Genomic DNA, 21,950 nt, shown 5'->3' on the forward strand with positions numbered 1-21,950 from the left:
GTGCTGTCAAGTATTATTTGCACAACAATAATCTGCTCACTGATGCTCAAATTGGGTTTCACCACAGATCATGACACCTGACCTCACTACAGCCTTAGTTCAAGCATGTACAGAAGAAGTGAACTCCATAGGTGAGGTGAGAGTGACTGCCGTTAACATCAAAGCAACATTTAATTTCCTGTGGCTTTAAGAAGCTATTGCAAGACTGAAGTTGATGGGAATCAGAAAAATCATTACTCGTTGTTACAAAACCTACCATAAAGGAGGGGTTTTCTACTTGTTGGAGGTCAGCCTCAGGACATTGCTGTAGGTGTTCCTTAAGGTAGCGTCCTAGGTCTAACCATCTTCATCTGTTTCATCAATGACCTTCCTTCCATCATAAGGTCAGAAGTAGGTACGTTCACTGACGATCATAGAATCGTAAAATCCCTGCAGTGTGGAAAGAGATCATTTCAGCCTATCAAATACACACCGACCCTCCAAAGAGCACTGCCCCTAATCCCTGTAACCCTGTATTTCCTATGGCTAATCCACCTGGCCTGCATATGCCTGGACATTACTGGGCATTTTAGCATGGCCAATCCACCAAAACTGCACATCTTTGGACTGTGGGAAGAAACCTATGCAGACACAAGGAAAATGTGCAAACTCAACACAGACAGTTGCATGAGGCTGAAATCGAATCTGGGTCCCTGGTGCTGTGAGGCAGCAGTGCTAACCACTGAACCACCATGCTGCCCATTGTCAAATACCATTCATGACTTGTGGTTACAGATTCCTTCAGTACCCATGCAACAATGCCTGGACAATATTTAGGTTTGTGGCAAGTTTGGTTTGCTTTCTTTTATTGGTCAGAGTATTGAGTACAGGAGTTAGGAGGTCATGTTGCGTCTGTACAGGACATTGGTTAAAAAACTTTGACAAGGATGTTGGATAAATATTTGGAGGGGAAGCAGAACTTAACATTTGAGAAAGTAAAGAGTGGGTTTGATTAGATAACTTTTAAAGAGTGGGTAAAGACTTGTTGGCTGAATGACCTCTTTCTGTGCTGCAAGAACATGTGTATGATAAATCAAAGCTAGTGAAATAATTGCAAGTATACAGCTCCAGATCACGAAACATAGAATAACTACTTTTTATTACTTAATGGGATGTGGACTTCATTGGCTAGATCAGCATTTGACCTTCATTGCCTTAAAGAGGTGATGATGAGCCGTTTTGAATTGCTACAGTCTGTTAGACAATAGACAATAGGTGCAGGAGTAGGCCATTCTGCTCTTCGAGCCAGCACCACCATTCATTATGATCATGGCTGATCATCCTCAATCAGTATCCTGTTCCTGCCTTATCCCCATAACCCTTGATTCCACTATCGTTAAAAGCTCTATCCAACTCTTTCTTGAAAGTATCCAGAGACTTGGCCTCCACAGCCTTCTAGGGCAGAGCATTCCATACACCCACCTTTGACCTTGATTCACCCACAATGTCATTAGAGAATGGTAGAGAATTGGATGGTGCTATTGAAGAAGCACTTGGTAAGTTTTTACAGTGCCTCTTATAGAAACAAAGGGAGAAGTGATTGTTTAAGATTGAATTATAATAAAGTGAGCTGCTTTATCCTATATCGTATTGAGCTTTCTGAATATTGTTGGAGCACACTCATTCAGGCAACTGAATTGTGCCTGATAGATGGTGGAATGGCATTGGCAATTACCCATCTCAGATTACCAGCCTCTGACATACAAATACTGCAGCTACATGACGATTGCTGGTCAGTGGTGAACTCCAGGCTCTTATTTAGTATTAAAAATGCTGTTGGTTACATTTTCTTGTTGGAGATGGTCATTGCCTAGCATTTGAGGTACAAGTGTTACTTTCCATTTAGCCTAAGACTGCATATTGTTCAGATCTTGCTGCATTTAGTAAGGGCTATTTCCTTATCCCTGGCCTTATAAATAAGACTCAACACTTCAATTATTAGAGCTGAAAATGTGTTGCTGGAAAAGCGCAGCAGGTCAGGCAGCATCCAAGGAACAGGAGAATCGACATTTCGGGCATAAGCCCTTCTTCAGGATTCCTGAAGAAGGGCTTATGCCCGAAACGTCGATTCTCCTGTTCTTTGGATGCTGCCTGACCTGCTGCGCTTTTCCAGCAACACATTTTCAGCTCTGATCTCTAGCATCTGTAGCCCTCACTTTCTCCACTTTCAATTATTAACCAACATTCCCATTTCGACTTTTTAATGGAGGGAAAGAAGATCATTGAAACAGCTGACAGTCATTAAGCTGAGGACATTACTCTGAAAGACATATAGGTGTTATTGTGGTGCAGTGGTATTGCTACCCCTGAGCTGGGTGACCTGGGCTCCAGTCCCACCTGCTCCAGAAGTGAGTCATAACACCTCTGAACAGATTGACTAGAAGATATCTAAAATGGAATAAGGCAAATAAACAGTGAAGAATGTGAGACTCTTGTGCAGTGGTAGTGACCCTAATTCTGAGCCAAGTTGTCCAGAGTGACACCTCACCTGCTCCAGAGATGTATAATAACATCTCTAAATAAGTTGATAAGAAAATATTTACTCTGAAGATCTTATGTTTCACTGTACTAGGGTTGAGATGTTTGGTCCAGCCAGTAGAAAGTTTCCCCAAATTCTAGCTTTACTTGGATTCTTTGACGTCACACTTAGTTGATCGCTGTTTTTATGTTGAGGAGAGTCACTTGTTGAGAGTTACTTGAACCCTTTTGTTCATGACTGGATCAGGACTGTAATGAGGTATGGAGCTAAGTTGAATCCAGACTGATCATGAAGCAAACTGTTGGTTAGTAGCTTCCATGCCATCCAATTTATTTAGTGCCTCTTGTGCTAGAGTGAATACTTTTTTAAAACTGAGGATGCAACGGGTACTAGATATTGGTGAAAAAGAGCAGAGGCTGATATGGGATACTGAAGATACATAGTCAGTGGAAGGTTATGAAAGAGAGGGGGGGTCAAGGGTGAAGAAGTTCAGTGGACAAGAACGTATTGACTAAACTAGAAGCTGCTGATAGGGACAAAGAGCATTCTGATGTTGGAGGGGCAGGAATGGTTTTTTGGGACATAAAAGACAAAATTCACATCAAGAAATTGTCTGTGCCATAGAGCAGCATTCATTTGTTGCCTGTCCTTGATTTTCTAAAGCTATAGCTCATGCAAGAGTGGGGATTGTTAGTTCCATAAATGCTGGCTAATATTTATTAAGAAACAATAAAGTACCTTGAGCAATCCAAGTTCCCAAAACAGGCAGATATCAATCTGGTAAAGTGAATTGTTTTTGTCTGTCAAAGGAACATAAAGAGTAAGTAAATTATAAATTATCATAGTGCAGAACTTAAAGAAAATATGTTAAAATACTGTTGGGATTTATAATCAGAAAGCTGAAAATGCTTCTATTTTAGTACAATGAACTGGAAGCTATCATTTAATGTTGTCAGAGAATTCAAGTCTAACACACAGTATTAAATATTTTTTCCCTTTTATCTCTCTCCTCACCATTTGCCCCAACAACTCCAATTTGTTTTCCAGGTCAAAAGCTAGTTGAGTGGCGCAACTTGGATGTAAATTCCTTCCTAGAACAGGTTACGGGCTTTTTAACAGAGCACGGTCTGTTAGATGGACTTTCCTGTAGCCCACCAAAGAAACGTCTACGTTCAGTAAGTATGCGGAGATACAAGTGGTGTCTGGATTGTGTGTAGATGTGGATACTGTATGTACGGTCGTTAAATTTGCTGATGACACCAAGGTCGATTGGAAAGCAAGTTGTCATGAAGTGGATGAGACTCTGCAAAGGGATTTAGATATGTTATATGGAAATGTAGTGGGAAAGTGTGAATATGTCCACTTTGGCAGGAAGAATGAAAAAAGAGTATAGTAATTACATGGAGAGATTGCAGACTTGGAGGCACAGTGAGATCTGGGTGTCCTGATACGTAAATCATAACATTTTAGTATACAGGTATAACAAGTGATTGGGAAGGCAAATGGAATGTGGTGTACTGCAAGGGGAATGGAATTGAAGAATAGGATAGTTTGACCACAACAGTGAGATCATATCTGGAGAAATATGTACAGTTCTGGTTGTCTTATTTGTAAAAGGGATATGACCACATTGGAAGCAGTTTTAAAAAATAGTTCACTTGACTCATTTCTGGGTTATCTAATGAAGAAAGCTTGGATCTTTAATAGAATTTAGAAGAATATGAGGTGATCTTACTGAAACACACAAGGTCTTGAATAAACTCGATAGCACGATACCATGAGGGTGTTTCATTTTGTGAGGGAGTCTAGAATTGAGAGTCACAGTTTTAAGAATAAGGGGTTTCTGTTTTAAAATAGTTCTTTCCCTGAGTGCCATCAGTCTGTGGAATTCTCTTTCCAAGAAAACAGAGGATGATAGGTCATTGGATTATTTAAGGAAGAGTTAGGTTTTTGTTAGACAAGGGAGTCATGGATCATGGGGGCCAAACAGGAAAGTGGTGTTGAGAAGCAAACCAGATTAGTCACGTTCATATTGAATAGTGGAACAAATTTGAAAGACCAGTACTCCTATTCATAAGCACTGTAGCTTAAGGGCTGATGGAAACAGGAGCACTGAGGCTGTGTTTCAGAATGAGGGATGGGGGAGTAACCTTTTTCAACAGTTTAAATTATTTAATCCAATACATGGTAATTAGCCTACATTTGCTTGATGTATTGCTGATCTGTTTCACCTGATCTGATAGGAGAGTTTAATTGACGCCAGTGAGGATAGCCAGTTGGAAGCAGCGATCAAGGCATCTCTACAAGAGACACACTACGAGTCCTCTAGTCCAGAGAACGAAGATCAGTCAGATGAGTCAGAAGCAGAAGCATTCTCAGACAGTGAAGGGTTCATCTCAATCAATGGGTCGGATGAAGAAAGGGAAGAAGAAAGTAATACAAAAAAGAAATTGTCGCCTCACAAGGATGTGAGCTGTAAACAATCACGCATAGAACTAACTGAAAGGACTGAAACAGGGAAGAACACTGGTTTGGAATTTTCCTACAAGGACATGTCTGAGAAAATTCAATCAGGGGGAGATGCAGAAACCTCAACAAAGCAGCAGGAGATAAACACAGCAGAGTATTTTGATACCAGTGGTAAGGACCATTTGTCGTTCTTCTATAACATATGTGTGTGTGTGTGTGTGTGTATATAAGTCAACCTGTTCCTGAATACTTTAAATGAAGAAACTTCAAGTGAAGCATTGATTCCTATGGGAATCGATGTTTTAAAATAAAGCATTCGGGTTTATTATATCTGTGCCTTCTGAATTGAATTGGAATAGCTTAAATGCCTAATTCCTGCATTGGTAAATGAAGTAATTGTTAAAATAAAACATATTTTTTCTTTTGTATTTTCAAAGTTTAACATTCTTCATCCAGTATTTTCTGCAATGGACCCCCTGAAGCTAGGGTGAACTGCCAGAGATTTTGTTCATGTGTATTCAAAAATTTCCATAAGCAAACAAAAAGAACCTTAATCTTTGATTAATTTGTTCACGGGATGTGGTGTCATTGGCTAGGCTAACATTTATTGTCTATTCCTAATTGCCCAGAGGGCACTTAAGAGTCAACCATATTGCCGAGGATCTGGAATCACATGTAGGCCAGACCAGGTCAGGAAAGCAGCTTGTTTTCTTGGAAGACATTAGTGGACCACATAGGTTTTAAAATGACAATGGACACTGGTTGCAATGTTATCATCAGGATAGCTTTTAATTCCAGATTTTTAATCAAATTCAGGTTTGCCACTTGCTAAGGTGCAATATGAACCTATATACCCTGAACATTAGTCTGGGGTTCTGGATTATAAATCCAGTGACATAACCATCATACTACCATCTCTCCAAGTTAATTGTTTATGGAGTTTTAGTAAAAATTTTTAAACAATGTATATTTTCCTATATGATGCTCGCATCCTGTGAACGAATTTTTAAAAACTTGGATTAAAAAAAATTCTGTCTTTTATGCGTGTCATCAACAAATTCACAATAATAGCTGCTCTTGTTCATCTCTTCGTTAGGCTGTTCTCTTTGTGGAGCTTGTAATAAGAAGCAAGAGCAGAGATGGTCCTTTAGGCACCTTGAGTCTGCTCTGCCATTCATTAAGATCACAGCTGAACTGAGCATGGTTTTCACTCCACGTTCCTACCTGTTACAAAATATATGTTTAACTCAGCTTTGAATATATTCATTGACACAGTCTTTGTTGCCCTCTGGGGGAAAAGAATTATAAAAATTATTGACCATCGGAGAGAGAATCCATCTCTTTAAATGGGAGATTCCTTATATTGAAACTCTGGCATTCACACGAGGTGACATGTCCTCTCAACAATCAAATATTTTAGTCCCTTTCAGAATTTTTAATGTTTCAATAAGATCACCTCTTATTCTTCCAAAGTCCAATGAGTGTAAATCTTTCCCCATAAGACAAACCTTTCATTCCAGCAATCAACCCAGTGAATCTTCTTTGAACCACCTCCAATGCAAGTAAATAAGGAGGTCTAAGCTATGCAGTAATTTGGCTGTGGTCTCACCGGTGTCCCGTATACTTGTAGCTGTGCTTTTGCACTCCATCTCTCTAGCAATAGAGCAATATTTATATAAAATCAACAAAAAACTGAAGTCAAAGTTTTAAGAATTAAAACTTTAAAGTCTTAGAGCAAAGAAAGTCTCAAATTCTCTCAATGAATGAACAAACTCTGTTTCTGAAATCCTGTTCAATCAAGTTGTATTTGAGAAAATTCTGCAAACTGCAAATGTTCAATGCATGTGATTGAAAACTTGTCAAAGTTGTTGAAGTAAAAGTGTTCAGTTGAAGCTCAGGATGGACTGACACTGAATTGTATGTAGTAATGAGGATATTAAGTATACAATATATCAGAATAGATAAATTGGTGCAAGGTTTGTGAACCTTGGTATTGGTATTGATAAATTGGTATTGTGAAACCTGCAGTGCTTTGACATTTTTGTTTAAACCTTTATTTTAGACAATTGGTGAAGGGAAAAGAATTTGAGTAATTTGTGGAATTTGTGATAGACTTTTAAATGAACAGTTGCACAGTAGTTTTATATAAAAGACAACAGGAATTTTGGCTTTATGGACAGAAGGTATCAATGTCAGAAAATATCCGGAAGAATTCTAATACTACTTGGAAGTTAAGCAATGGGAGACCATATCAACGTATGTGCTGCCATTTCGTGTTGAAAAGTTTAATCCAGAGGACAATTTTGGTATTATTTGGACATATAGGCCGTAACTTTTATTAGAATTTATTGATGCCTGGCCAAAATCAAACCAGTGTGAATGAATTGTTGATTTTGTTTTGATCTTGGAAAAACAAATTATAATGTTATAAATTTGATAAAATCTTTGTTTCAATCTCTTAATTTTCCTCAAATGTTTACTTGTGGTCTTAACCTTAGAAAACCTTTGACTTGCTGTCAAAAAACCTTCTTTACAAACAAAATCTCCTGGGTGATGAAAGAAGCAAAAGATTATGCAGATATTGAATAGGAGGCCAAATGTTTCTGTGGATGAGCAGAATGAACTTGCTGCTTTGTGATTGACTGCAGTTGACCACTCTGCCTGCCAGATCATCCTAGTGCACAATCCAAAGCTGGACAAAATTATCACCAAAAAGGGAAACATTAACATTCAATTGAATAAGGGTGGAACAGAAACAACAGGGACAGTCTCTGCCTTTGTTAGTTATGATCAACATTGTAAGAGCCATTATTTTTTGTCTTTCTGCAAATGGTGCTGAAATGGGTGGAGGCGGGCAGCTTGAGACACTGATCTTTTCGAGAGTGAGCTGATCTCATCTAAAAGCAGTGTGCATTATTCAGTGAATTGATTTTAATCTGGAAATGAAAAGAATATTTGAACAAATTCTCAATACCTGTAAAACAGCAAATTGGGTGGCATTACGTTATTGGTGTCTACATTCACAGTCAGACAACATCAAATAAAAATTATTGGAGTGGTGGCATTCCAGTCAGATTTTTTTTGGTGTGGTCTCCATGTCAGAGTTTCAAAATAGAGGTGTCTGAAAAAAGGCATTTGACGCCCTTGCAATTACACCTGCCATAGTAAGATTAACTGAAACATGAGCCAAGCATCAAGTTTCATTGTATTTGCTTCTAGTGTCACAGATTCCCTTGCAGTTTGTGATACACAAAAGTGAGATGATTGGAGGTCTATTGGATTTAATACCATAAGAATGTGCTTTTTGTATAATATAAAAAAAACTTGCAGTTAGGCCAGTTATTCTTACCATTTTAACATGAGCTTCTTGTTGGACTGAGTCTGGCTAAATATTATCAAGACAGGCTTCAGCATCAGTGGCTATATTTTTGTAAAGAGTGCGGCTTTTTTCCACAGTGTCCTTCAGTTGCATCTGAGAAATTTGTTTTGTTTGGGTCAGCCAGCAGGATATAAAATTCACCATTCCAGGTGATGAAACATACATTTCTAAAATTATACTTCGATATTTTCATATTTACTGTAAACTTTATTCCAAATGAGGCAGCCATTTGAAGTGGCCGATGCTTCAGTTCTCTCTCAGTTAGGGGGCCTTATTTACCGAGTTATGCCTGAGATAGGTATATTGTTTGAACCAGGCTTTAAACAGATCTGCCCTGAATGTTTGAAGTTTTATCATTCTGTAGCCATCATGACATGCCCTTTGTGACATGACATGCTCTTTGTAGTTTGGCAAATATGTAAAAACTTTAGAGAAGCTTTATTGAAAAATGATATCTTATTAAGCAATGCCTCGTCCAAACCACATAGCACTGTGCAAGAATTCTTGATTTTTATTTTGAAAAACAAATAGAATTACCATTTATTGCAGCCTAGCAAAAAGCTGCTTCATCTTACTTTTCCCCACATTTTTATTTGTGATCTTAATCTTGAGATCTATGATCTCATCAATATTACATCTGTTAATCTGTTTACATGTAACTCCAAATTACTTAATACAATAATCCATATATTACGGCTTGGTGAATTGGTTGGTAAGCTTTTTTATAAAAATGGGCTTGTGTTAAGCATGGGGAAATCGTCTGCAGTGAGTTTGAATCAAAATAAGGACAATAGATTTTTCCTCTGTGTTCTTCAAAATGATGTTGATCAGCTCAACTGTCTAGATTGTTGTGAGGTTCTATTTTCCATTTCTTAGCTTTCTTACCACCTCCTTTACAAAACCATAAGAAATAGGAACAAGAATAGCTATTCGGTCCCTCAAGCCTGCTGTCCAATCAGTAAGATCATGGTTGATCCAACATTCCTCGTGTCAACTTTAGTGTGTTTTCACATAACTCTTGATTACCCTTCTGATCAAAAATCAATTTATCTCAACTTTAAATATACACAAGGATTCTGCCCCCACTGCTGTCTGTGGTAAGGAGTTCCAAACATGCACAATCCTGAGAGAGATTCCTCCTTATTACTGTCTTAAATTGGCACCCCTTTATTCTGAGATTACGTCCTGAGATCCTAGACTCTGTTATGAGGGGAAACAACCTCTCAGCACTTATCCCATTAAGTCCCTTAAGAATCCTCTATGTTTCAACAAGATCATCTCTCATTCTTCTAAACTCCATGGTGAGTTGAGTCCCAACCTGTTTAGCCTTTGCCATAAGACAATCCCTCCATATCAGCGATGATCCTAGTGAACGTTGGCTAAACTGCCTCCAATATCTTTCCTTAAACAAGGGGACCAAAACTGCTGTCAGTACTCCAAATGTGGTCTCACCATCACCTTTACAGTTGCATAAGACTTCTCTGCACTTATACTCCAACCCCCTTGAAATAAGGGCCAATATTCCATTAACCTTCCTGATTACCTGCTGCACCTGTATGTTAGCTTTTGTGAGTTTTATATGACACCAACCCCTTTGTGTTTCTGCTTTCTACAGTTTTTCTCCACTTAAATAAGATTCTGTTCTTTTGTTCTCCCTTCTAAATTGAACAACTTTGCATTTTCCCAGACTATGCTCTATTTGCCACTTATCAATATCTGTCTGTAAACTGTATACGTCAACTTGTTTTTCTGCTTATTTTGTATTGCCTGCAAATTTGGCAATAGTAAATTTGCTTCCTTCCTCCAAGTGCTTTAGTTAGACAATTACTATAAATACTCGAGGTTCAATAAATTGAATGTTTGGAAATTTTGAAACGCACTTTTGTAATAACGAAAGATTAAGCAACCCTGAATGCTTTTTGGTGGCCCACTCATAATCATCAATTTCTAGTTGCACCACTCATAAGCTGGTGTCACTTTCAACTATGTGGTACCAGACCTGATTACAGCCAGGTGATAAGACTAGAGTCTTCCATCCACAACACTGTCTGCTTTGGAATGCAAAATTATTACGTAAAGAGCTTGCTTATCACATCTTCCACATCCTTAGGAAAAGCCCCAAAGCAATTAACCAATGAATTGATGTTTCAGTATACTGTAGCTATTGCTTTATAACAAACAACAGCTAATTTGTACGCAACAGGATACCACAACTACCAATGAGTTACTAATCCATAAATCTATTTTAATTTTTAAAATTTTGTCATTGGAAGACCCCTCCTGCTTCTCTTCGAACAGTGTTGGGGATCCTTACACATCTGAAAAGGCAGACAAGTCCCAGGTTTTAATGTCTCATCAGAAACTTAAAATCATTCACAACCACACCATCACTTGTGGTCTAGCAGCTATCAGAATTGATTTAATATTTGTGATTCACGTAAGGTTATATATACAAATCATATCTGTTAAATGGTCTGAATAATTGCTGAATTTATGTTGAATCTTGGTTAGACCACGCTTGGAATATTGCATATAATATTGATGGTCAATTCATGTAAAGGGTATTGAGGTACTGGAGAGAATGAGAAAATGAGCACATGAGTAATGACAGGTAAGACCTTTTTACCCATCTTGCCAGACCCACATAATTGCAATACCTTGTGTATCAATATATGCAGTAACTATTCTTCCGAACATCAGATGATCTCTGGGGCATTGAACGTAGAAAATAACATAGACCAATTTGGGGTAAAATCTGACTCAACCTCAGTCTAGTAGATAACACTGGTTTGAATTCCCTGAAGTGCCTACATTTTATAAGAGATTATATTTACCTCTGCCGTAAAGATTTACAACTCCTGTTTGAAGGAATTCAGTGAACTAATGTCCATTGTATAAAGTGGCAGTTCTGGAAGTGTTTTCTGGGTAAAGAACCACTACTTTATATTTAACCAAGGTCTTCCTAATATTTTAATTGGAATAAGTTGTCATCTCAAACAAAATTTATCATTCCTGATCAAACCACCCCTGAATTCTGCATCATTTTAAAGTATAGAATTCCCAACATTTTTAACTTACCCAGGTAACCAAGATACCTATACCTTTCCAATATCAGCATCACTCGAAAACACCAAATCCACCCAACATTTTATCTAATCTGTACATCTAGTTAATATTTCACAGCATTGTTCATTTATCTTTTAAAGATGTATCCACTAGAATGCTCAGATATATTTCTCCACTTTCTTCAATGATTTTTCCTAAAGGCTGTGTACATATTGAGGCTCTCCACATGCATGATGCAACACCTATCTAAGTTGTATATCATTTCCCATTCATGAGCCAATGTCCAACACATTTATTTGCCTGAATCTATGGAGCATAATTTACAATCCTAAAACATTCAGATTTTCAGATCATCTGCAAATTTCTGATTGTGCCTCCAGTGCTACATCAAGATATTAAATATACAAGTATTAAAAAGCAACTGTACCACACTAATCCTTGATGGACATCAATCCTTGAGGGACATCAAAGCCACAGAGGGTATTTCTACATGTGGGGAGAAAAAAGAAAGTTAAAGATTGTTGATGTAAGATAGCAAGAAACCAAATAGAGAATTCAATAAAAACTTCTATGTGTGATAGGCCCAAGAGTGTGAATGACTGAAGTGATAGGCATATGAAGGAGAATAGAGGGGTATGCAGATCAAGTTACATGAGGAAAGATAGAGGCTTGAGTGTGACATGAATGCATCCATGAGCAGATTAGGCTGAATATCCAATTTTTGTTTTGTTGAGAGTAATTTGAGTAATATCGCTGATTGTAGGTACATTACACAATCAATCCAGTGTGTTTGTTGAAATCAAAAAGAGGAGAAAAATATATTTGTGGTCATCAGTTAACAGAAGTAAAATCATGACAAATAAATGCTCTGCAATGCTGATCCCGTTTTAATTTTTAGGGTTGATTATAGAATAATAAAATGATAGTGCATTAAAGGAGCTGTTCAGTCCATCATGATAGCTGTGCATCATGAAAAGAGGTCTCCCAGGAAAAGAAATCTCTTATGTGATTCACATATGCAAATACATAAAGGATATTTAAATATTCATAGGATGTGGGCATCACTGGCTAGCCCAGCATTTATCTCCCATATCTAATTAGCCAATGGGCAGTTAAGAGCAGACTTTACGTCACTGTGGGTTTGGAGTTACATGCAGACCAGACCAAGTGAGGATGGCAGATTTCTTTCCCTGAAAGACATTAGTTAACCAGATTTTTTTTTGCAGCAAATGTCAATGGTTATAATTACCATTAGGCTAGTTTCTAATTTCAGATCTTTATTGAATTCAGACTTTTCCCTCTGCCATGGTGGGATTTGAAACCATATCCCCAGAATATTAGTTTGCATCTCTAGATTAATTGTACAGTGACATTATCTCTCTGCTTTGCTTTGCTTTGCTTTTGAGAAACATATATTACAACTGAGGAGACATGGACCTCATTTGTGTACTTAAGACAGTTATAGGATTCTTCCAAAATGCTAACCTGGACGTCCATGTGGGTTACAGTGAATCATCCCTATTTTACAAATGGCATGCCTAGCAAAAACACCAGTGTTGGTTCCTTAATACTATGTGGATGAAACAATTTCAAAAGATATTTGATACCACTAAATGAATGCCCCAAATAAACTGCATTAACGATACTACTGCTTGCTTCAGAAATGATCCTTGTTGTGTACTATCAATAGACATGGTTTTAAATTAGCTTCCCTTTTTAGCAGCAGATCTCTCTGCATTTTCCTTTCTCTTGACGATTGCATTGGGCTACAAGACGATCCAGATTTGGGAGGAGTGGATTAAAGAGTTCTCTTTTGACTTTTAGGTTTCCCACTGTCCCTGTTCACAAGTACTCTTAACACTCCTGGAAGGAAGTGGCTGGTAAATCTTACACCAACTGTACTGACCGACATGGCAAGGAATATAATGTCGTCTTACATGTTATTGTCTTAAAACAGGACCAAAGGCAAGTCTGATGCTGCGATATCCAAATGGACAAAGGGAACAGATTGCACTCCCAGCTCAAGCAAAACTACTGGTTAGTAATTACTTAACCTATTTCCTAAGCTTTTGGCTAAGTCAAAAGAATGGCATTCAATACTCAATAGCTGGACCAGCAACAACATCATAATGATTTGATCAATTCTGATCTACTGCAGCCATAGAGCTTGACTGTGGGCAGCTGGAGAGCTGTATTCTCAGATAATTTGGAGGAAGTGTGATGGCTTAATCATAAGTCCACCTTATCATGAATGTATTGGAGCATCTTTTGGAGAAAAGCCCACAACATCATCTATTTGGTTCTTTCTGCTTATTAGAAATTACACTGGATCTCAAAATTGAAAGTTTCCTCAGTTATATTGTAATGTTGAATCAGAAGATTGCATTTTCTTATATGCTCATTCTGCATGTAAATCATTCAGCATTGAAACCAGGGGAGTCACTGCAGCATTGCACCAGGATTCTCAGCAAGCTAGAATGGTGGATGGACAAAATGTCCATTAGATGAGCTTTTGAAATGCAACTAGGCAATTATTAACGAACTTAGCTCTGCCTCTGGAGAAGTTTTACCTGATACAGACCCGTCGGTCCAACTCATCCATGCCGACCAGATATCCTAAATTAAATCGAGCCACTTGCCAGCATTTGGCCCATTTCCCTCTAAACCCTTCCTATTCATATGCCCATCTGGATGTCTTTTAAATGTCGTAATTGTACCAGCCTCCACCACTTCCTCTGGCAGATCGTTCCATACATGCAGCAACCACTGCGTGAAAGGGTTGCCTCTTAGGTCTTTTAAATCTTTCCCCTCTCACCTTAAATCTATGCCATCTAGTTTAGAACTCCCCTACCCTGGGAAAAGACCTTGATTATTCACACTATCCGTGTTCTTCATGATTTTATGAATTTCAATAAGGCTTCCCCTCAACCTCTGACACGCCAGGGAAAATAGCACTGGCCTGTTCAGCATCTCTCTATTGCTCAAACCCGCCAACCATGGCAACATCCTTGTAAGTCTTTTCTGAACCTTTTCAAGTTCACAACATCCCTCCTATAGGAGGGAGACAAGAATTGAACGTAGTATTCTAAAAGTGGCCTAACCAAGATCCTGTACAGCCACAACATGACCTCCCAACTCCTAGGAGAAAGCGAGGACTGCAGATGCTGGAGATCAGAGCTGAAAACGTGTTGCTGGAAAAGCGCAGCAGGTCAGGCAGCATCCAATAAGCAGGAGAATCGACGTTTCGGGCATGAGCCTTTCCTGAAGAAGGGCTCATGCCCGAAATGTCGATTCTCCTGCTCCTTGGATGCTGCCTGACCTGCTGCACTTTTCCAGCAACACATTTTCAGCTCCCAACTCCTAGACTCAATACTCTGACTAATAAAGGCAAATATACCAAATGCTGCCTTCACTATCCTGTCTGCCTGCAATTCCACTTTCAAGGAACTATGACCCTGCACTCTGAGGTCTCTTTGTTCAGCAACACTCCCCAGAATGTATCTAAATCCTGCCCTTATTTTCACTACCAAAATGTTGAATCTCACATTTATCTCAGTTAAACTCCATCTGCCACTTCTCGGATCATTGGCCCATCTGATCAAGATGGTACTTTGAGGTAACCTTCTTCAGTGTCCACCATACCTCCAATTTAGGTGTCATCTGCAACCTTACTAATCACACCTCCTATTTTCACATTCAAGTCATTTATATTGAATTGAATTTATTGTCACATGTACCGAGGCACAGTGAAAATCTTTGTCTTGCTAGGATTACAGGCAAATCGCAGAGTTAAGTAGCATAGATAAGTGAATAATAGGTAAACAGCAGCAAAAACAAAAACAAAAACACAGGTACAGGCCAATGTTAAGAGCTTGTGAGTCCATTCAGTATTTGAACAGCAGTAGGGTAGAAACTGTTTCAAATCCGGCTGGTGCGTGTGTTCAGGCTTCTGTACTTTCTGTAGAGGTTGTAGAAAAACATTGGCAGGGCGGGATGGATCTTTGAGAATGCTGGCGACCTTTCCTTGACAGTGGGCCTGGTAGTTGGATTTTGTAGATGAGAGGTAGGCCATTGTGATTGTCCAGGCTGAGTTCACCACTCTGTAACAGTCTCCAGTCTTGAATGGTGCAGTTGCCATACCAGTTGGTGATACATCCAGACAATGCTCTCGATGGCGCACCTGTAAAGGTTGGCAAGGGTCTTCGCTGTCATGCCAGTTTCTTCAGCTGCCTGAGGAAGAGGAGATGTTGGGCCTTTGTAACCAGTATAAATGACAAATCAGTGGACCCAGCACCAATCCTTGCGGCACACCGATGGTTACAGGCCTCCATTCTGAAAAACAACTCTGCACCACCACCCTATGTCTCTTCCCTGAGTCAGTTCTGTATCTATGTGCATGGTACTAAGGTACCAGTTCAGTGGTTTCAGACTCTCCCTTCTTCCCCCATTTAGTTTCCCTTTACTTTGCAGATTTTGGTTTTAACTTGTTTTTCTGTAGTTTTTGTTGTTGGATAGCAGTTCTTCATTCTGCCATTCACATCTCCTGTAGATGTACCTTTTATTTTTGTCTGTTGCCACAGTTTAAGATCCATTAGAACAAAAGCAAAATACTGCAGATGTTGAAGATCTGAAATGAACACAGAATAAACACAAACTCAGCATCTGTGGAGAGAGAAACAGAGTTAACATTTCAAACCAATATGACTCCTCTGGAACAAGACTGTGAAAGTTACGTAGTCACTATATTGTTGTTTATACATCAACATGTATATGTTTGGATGCCCATTAAGTTACTGGATACCAGACACTGTTTCAGTAACTGTCCTCTACACTGTGTTGACTACTATTGCATGCTGTGGAAGTAGGTCTAACAGATGTCCTTTAGGATTGACATCAGGTTCATTGTGATGTGGAGTTTGGGATTAACTGCAGCACAACACTCATTTATGAGATTTAGAAGTTCATTGTCAGACTGTATTGTGGGGACAGTTGCATAGCTCCTGAATGAAGTTGTCAACATTAACCACTGTAATCAATTTCTTCTCTTGTTTTTTCTCCCAGGCACTGGTAAAACATATCCAGTCGAAGGGATATCCAAATGAGCGATTTGAGCTGGTTACCAACTTCCCACGTAGAAAGCTTTCCCACTTGGACTATGAAACTACACTGCAGGAAGCTGGGCTGTGCCCTCAGGAAACTGTCTTTGTTCAGGAGAGAAATTAACTTGGGAGTGCAAAAAATTTTATATGATTATTGGAAGACCTGGGCCTGTTGGAAATGGTGATAACCTGACTTCAGCCTGAACAAAGGAAAGTACATATTTTCACCTTCTACTGGACCTATTGAGGCCACTGACCCATGAAAATATTTTGAGATTCACACTCATTTCTTAATACTTTTTGATTCCCAAACGAAGAACCCTTTTTACTGGACCAGAGAACACTGAATGTGATTTTTTTTTGTTAATAAATACCCATCATTCTATGCTTGAGCTGTTACCTTTGACTGTTCCAAGCAATAGGACTGTTTGTTTTCTTCAACACCTGGTCTTGGCAATGCTCATGAGTTGCTGTAACCAAAATTTCCAAGAGCACTGCTCTTGGTGAACACCAAGAGGAAGCATTCCCCCACCAAGGCCAGACGACAACACCAAACACTGGGGAAACCGGAAATGGAATAAGACCAACGGTCATCTGAAAAGATTTGACTTTGTCTCTTGGTAGTGTTACTTATTTAGGCTGTAAGTACGTGGTAGGAATTTGCTGTTGTTCACTATGATGTATCTTCAATTGCCCTAATGCCATCGGACAACCCAAATTACAGGCCCGTGTTTGAAATTCATGAGCCATATGATGGGTGGGAAAATTTGCAGCATTGTCTGGTATTAGCTTGGTGGCTCTGATATTGGAAGTGAAAAGTCTTTGATTTTCCTTCCATCTGGAAGACACAAGGGTTACTCCTGAGTAATTGTTTTAATAAGTTACGCACACCATTCCAAGAAGGTCAAGATAGTTCCTGAACTGAGCAAACTCTTTAGGGAACCACAAGATAAATTGGACCACTTAGCTGAAGAGATGAGTCATATCCACACTCCAACCCCTAACATTAAACTAAAGGGAGTGATATATTTAAGTTCTTTGATATTAGGATTGGTTCTACAGGATTCTACACTGCTTTATCATTTGAAGCAGTGTTGAGAACTAAGTGATTGACACTAGGTTTAAAGCTATTTTGAGGAATTCTACACAGTTTCTGAATTTCTTTACAATCCTGCTCATCATTCTAGTGTACATAATGGTAAAAGCTTAAAAGATTGAGCTATCCTTGACAGTAAACTGGGATAGATCCTACACAGGAACAGGGCATGGTTTGAGATTTGTTTGATCCTCTGATTGTAGCAGATGGGGGAGGTGGAGGTGTGGGGTTGGGTCATTGGCAGGGTTAGGGGGACAAGAGGTTGAAGCACAGTTTCTGGCTTCAAAGTTCCCCAGCAATGCAGACCATGGAGGAATTTTCCACCACAAAAATGGAGGGGTATGGAGTTCTGCATTGGGATTAAATTATATTAGTATGTCCTGAAGGGAATGATCCATGTTTCACAACTCAATTCAGTCTTCTCAACCAGCCCCAGAGTACTTGATGGAGGAGGGAGAGATTTGGCTTTCTGTTGAAGTATCTTCTCTGGCAAATTTATATCAGCATAATTTCGCGACCCTAGGTGCTAGCATGAGGGTTTGTCTATTCAGAGTATGAATTACATACAGAAGATTGCATGTCCTTTTGTCAGAGTGAGAGGGAGAAAGGATTTCCAATTTGTTTATTCATTCACAAGTTGTGGGCATCACTGGCCAACCTGTTAACGTCCATCTGAGTTGCCCTCGAAGATGATGGTGGTGAACTGCCTTCTTGAACCACCTGCTGTTAGGGATGGAGCTCCAGGATTTTGGAACAGTGTTTTAATTGCACGTCAGTCTGGTGTATATATTAATGTACACCTCGGAGAAGAAAAGTGACCAAACACTTTTAACAGTGTTGAGAGGACAGGTAATGTTGAGAATAGGATGTTTAAAGGAAAGTAGTTAAGGATGAGAATATTGGGTCCGGTAACCATAAATGAGGAGAGGAAGCATATGAATGGGAATGGCATTTCTCTGTCTTTAATGGGCACTGACAGTCATGTTGGGTGCTGCCATGTCTATGTGAGTGTTTCCTAGGCAGTATTCTTTTGTCCCAGTGAGGCTTTTTGATACCTTAATGTGGTTATCAGCCAGGAGACTGTGGTACTGTGTTTAAGTTCTACACTGGACAAAGGAAGTTGTGCTGACTGTGATCAACATTCTGGAAAGGTCCGAATTAATTAAAATAAATTGAAAAATAGCCACTTTCAAGTTCACAAACTGAACATTTGAAAATATTTAAAATATATTAAAAAATGAATTGGTGATATTGTGATTGCACAAAAGAGATTTGAGATCTCCTCTTCATTGGATTGCAAGCTGATCTAAAACTATTCTATTTTGCATTCTGGTCACTTATTTTTCAGACCCACTGCCACCTTACATTTTCAGCTAAAGCTGCATCAAATTAATAAATATGATCTTGCCAGTAATCCACATCTTGTAACTGTCCTACGAAGCAAGTTATGTTAAAAGAATGCAAATCAGAGCTGTGAAATACTGCACCACTGAAATCCTGGAGTCAATTCTTCAACTGAATCTCTACAAAATATTAAATCATGTTTCGTAATGTCATTACTTATTAGTTTTATACTATTTCAGTTATTGTTCAATGTTTTTGAAGTGTGAAATAGTACCCCCTGATAGAATCTACAGGGTGGCTGGCTATGATCTTGTGATCAAACAGCCCCCATACATCTGACCAAGTGAATTGGCAAACTGCTGAGTAATTTGAAGAGAACATTGCAGGATTGCATCAACCAGTGTCACATTTTGTAGACTTCAATCAATAAAATTTATAGTTTGCTTTTTAACAGGAGCTTTTTAAGGTGTACTTTTTGAGCAGTACTCTTTGTGAGAGGGCTATTTTGAAGATTAGAGGGGTTTGGGCTAAAGTTGAGCTTCAATGACCTTTTATTAATTAGTTTTCAGATGGGATATTGCATTTTAAGGATCCAATCAGCTTAAGAGCATAAAAATCAAGCACATCGAGCAAGTTGAATCTGTTTATTGCACTAAATCTAATTGAACAATATCCAGCTGTAAATTGTATGGATAAGTTTCAATATTCCGGATCTCATACGAACTGGAATCTCTGAAGCTTGAAATAATTTCCGATTGTTTCCTAATCAAAAATCAGAATATTGCTGATGCTAACTCAAATAAATCAAAATGCTGGTAACACTTAGCAGGTTGGCAGCACCTGTAAAGAGAAAATCAGTTATCAATTCCAACATCAATCTGAAACATTGACTCTCACTCTGCACTGGTGCTTTGTGAACTCCTGAGTATTTTCAGCATATTTATTTGTTTCTTGTTTTCAAAAATAGCAGTTTCTCTACGACATTTTATAATTCCTTCCCTAGTGTATTGAACGGTCATGATATTCTCCCTGAGTGAGTCCTGTCTGCGTGAGTCCTGTCTTTGTACAGTTCAGAGATGTGCAGGTTGGGTGGATTGGCCATGCTAAATTGCCCATAGTGTCCAGAGATGTGTAGGTTCGGTGGGTTAGCAGTGGGAAATACAGGGATAGAGTAGTTCGTGGGTCTGGATGGGATGCTCTTCAGAAGGGTGGTGTGGAGTCAATGGGCCACATTGCATGCTTCCACATTAGGGATTCTGTGATGAAGTGTCTCTCCAGGGTGTGGCTTGGAGCCTTCAAATATTATTATTAGAGACATGAGAGTGGAGTGTTAATTGACTGCTATGTCCTGTTACATAAGGGCTAAAACTGAAAAGTGACCGTATATTAAAACAATTTATTTTTATAGTTCCTTTCACGTAAAATCTCCCAAGATATTTCGCAGGGGCAATTTAAAAGAAAATATGACACTGAACCACACGAAGAACATTGGATTAAGGAGTGGGAGTGAGCCATTTGGACCATGAAGCCTGTTGTACCATTCATTAAAATCATAACTGACCTCATTGTGGTCTCAATTGTACTTTCCTGTCTGAACTCAGTCATATTAACTGAATGCCCTTCAAAAATCAGTGCTGCCAGGGTCAGAGAATTCCACAGGCGAACAATCCTTTGGAGAAATAGGGGTGGAGCAGGGGGAGGAATGTGTTCTTAGCTTGTCGTGGAGAAAATGTAGAGAATCACCAGGAGACGCAGAGAGTTCCTCAAGAAGTAAGTCTTTTATTTGCAAACAAAAAACCGTGACACTGAGAAAGCAGATTCTCAAATGCCCACGAGCCTCCGGGTCCATGGTTTTTAATATCTTTTTTATCATGCTTCTGTTAGCTTATCAGCACATCCAACTATATTAATCAAAGTACCTCACTCGAGCTACACAATAAACCAGTGATGTTAGTTCCCATTATCTCTTTAGTTGTACATTCTACTTAATGTTATTCTAATGTCATGGTTAGATATTTAGTGCTAACTCTTGCAACAATGGTCTTTCATTCCAGACCCTACTTAATATTTTCCTAATGTCATGATTAGATATTTATTATCACCTCTGCTACAGTGATCGTCCATTCCAGACTAACCTGTCATGATGAGATATTTAGCTATTCCATCTATTACAATAGTCTCCTATCTCAAACTGGCTCTACTATTAATTAGATATTTAATGCCATGTCTCAAATACTTATGGTCCCAATCTTGTCATAATGACACTTAACAGGTAAACTAGTTCTATTAACTGCTAAGTCAACTCGCCATATTTAACCTTCAGCCTCAACCTTGCTCTGCTAATTGGTGTAAGAGCATTCCACTATTCTTATCCCATCTTGCCTTCCACTGACTACAGATTGCCAATGGTCTTCATGCTTTAACCCTTCCTATGCTTTCATGCTCTTTTTTTTCCATATTCCCCCCTTTGAGACCTACTGGTCTCACCTAGAAAAATAAGACAATAAGCTCAGCCCCTCTTGTGCCCAACACAAACAATGTAGGTCCCAACACGGACTAAATAATTTTCAGAGTATGAGACCTAACCTAAAGTGTTCTTCCTCCATTCCTGGAGTCCCTTGGGCCAAAAACCTGTCCTCCAATGACCAGAACAGGAAAAAAAAGACCCAAGATCCCTCACAATCTAGGACCCATGCGTTCTTCAGAAGTATCATCGACGTCCCATGTGGACATTTTCCTTGCACTGTCAGGTCATAATAGTAGAGCGGTGGGATTCCGTCAGAGGAGTAAGCACTTCCTGGGGTCGCTGAAATGACCACAAGTTGCTTTGTAGTGATGTGAACTAAAAAGGACTTAATAAAAGGTACAGCCCAACAAAAGATGAAGGCAACAACAAGTAAAACTCCACCTATAATAAGACTAATCTTGACAAACCATGCTCCCCAAGACCCTAATATATTATTTAACCAATCGAAAGCC

General features: G+C 39.0%; 1 protein-coding gene across 3 annotated transcripts in view; it reads left to right on the forward strand.

The window, feature by feature from the left end:
- Positions 1 to 19,422, forward strand: part of ubxn7 (UBX domain protein 7) — a 121,959-nt gene extending 102,537 nt beyond the window's left edge. For all 3 annotated transcript variants that reach the window (XM_043701774.1, XM_043701776.1, XM_043701775.1), the window contains 4 exons: positions 3,566 to 3,693; positions 4,762 to 5,158; positions 13,390 to 13,469; positions 16,494 to 19,422. In XM_043701774.1, coding sequence (XP_043557709.1) covers positions 3,566 to 3,693; positions 4,762 to 5,158; positions 13,390 to 13,469; positions 16,494 to 16,655 — 767 coding nt within the window. In that variant the 3' untranslated portion in view covers positions 16,656 to 19,422. The remainder of the gene's footprint in view (positions 1 to 3,565; positions 3,694 to 4,761; positions 5,159 to 13,389; positions 13,470 to 16,493) is intronic.
- The last annotated feature ends 2,528 nt before the right edge of the window (positions 19,423 to 21,950 follow it).

The sequence above is a fragment of the Chiloscyllium plagiosum genome, chromosome 13 (genome assembly GCF_004010195.1).
Source record: "Chiloscyllium plagiosum isolate BGI_BamShark_2017 chromosome 13, ASM401019v2, whole genome shotgun sequence".
NCBI lineage: Eukaryota > Metazoa > Chordata > Chondrichthyes > Orectolobiformes > Hemiscylliidae > Chiloscyllium > Chiloscyllium plagiosum.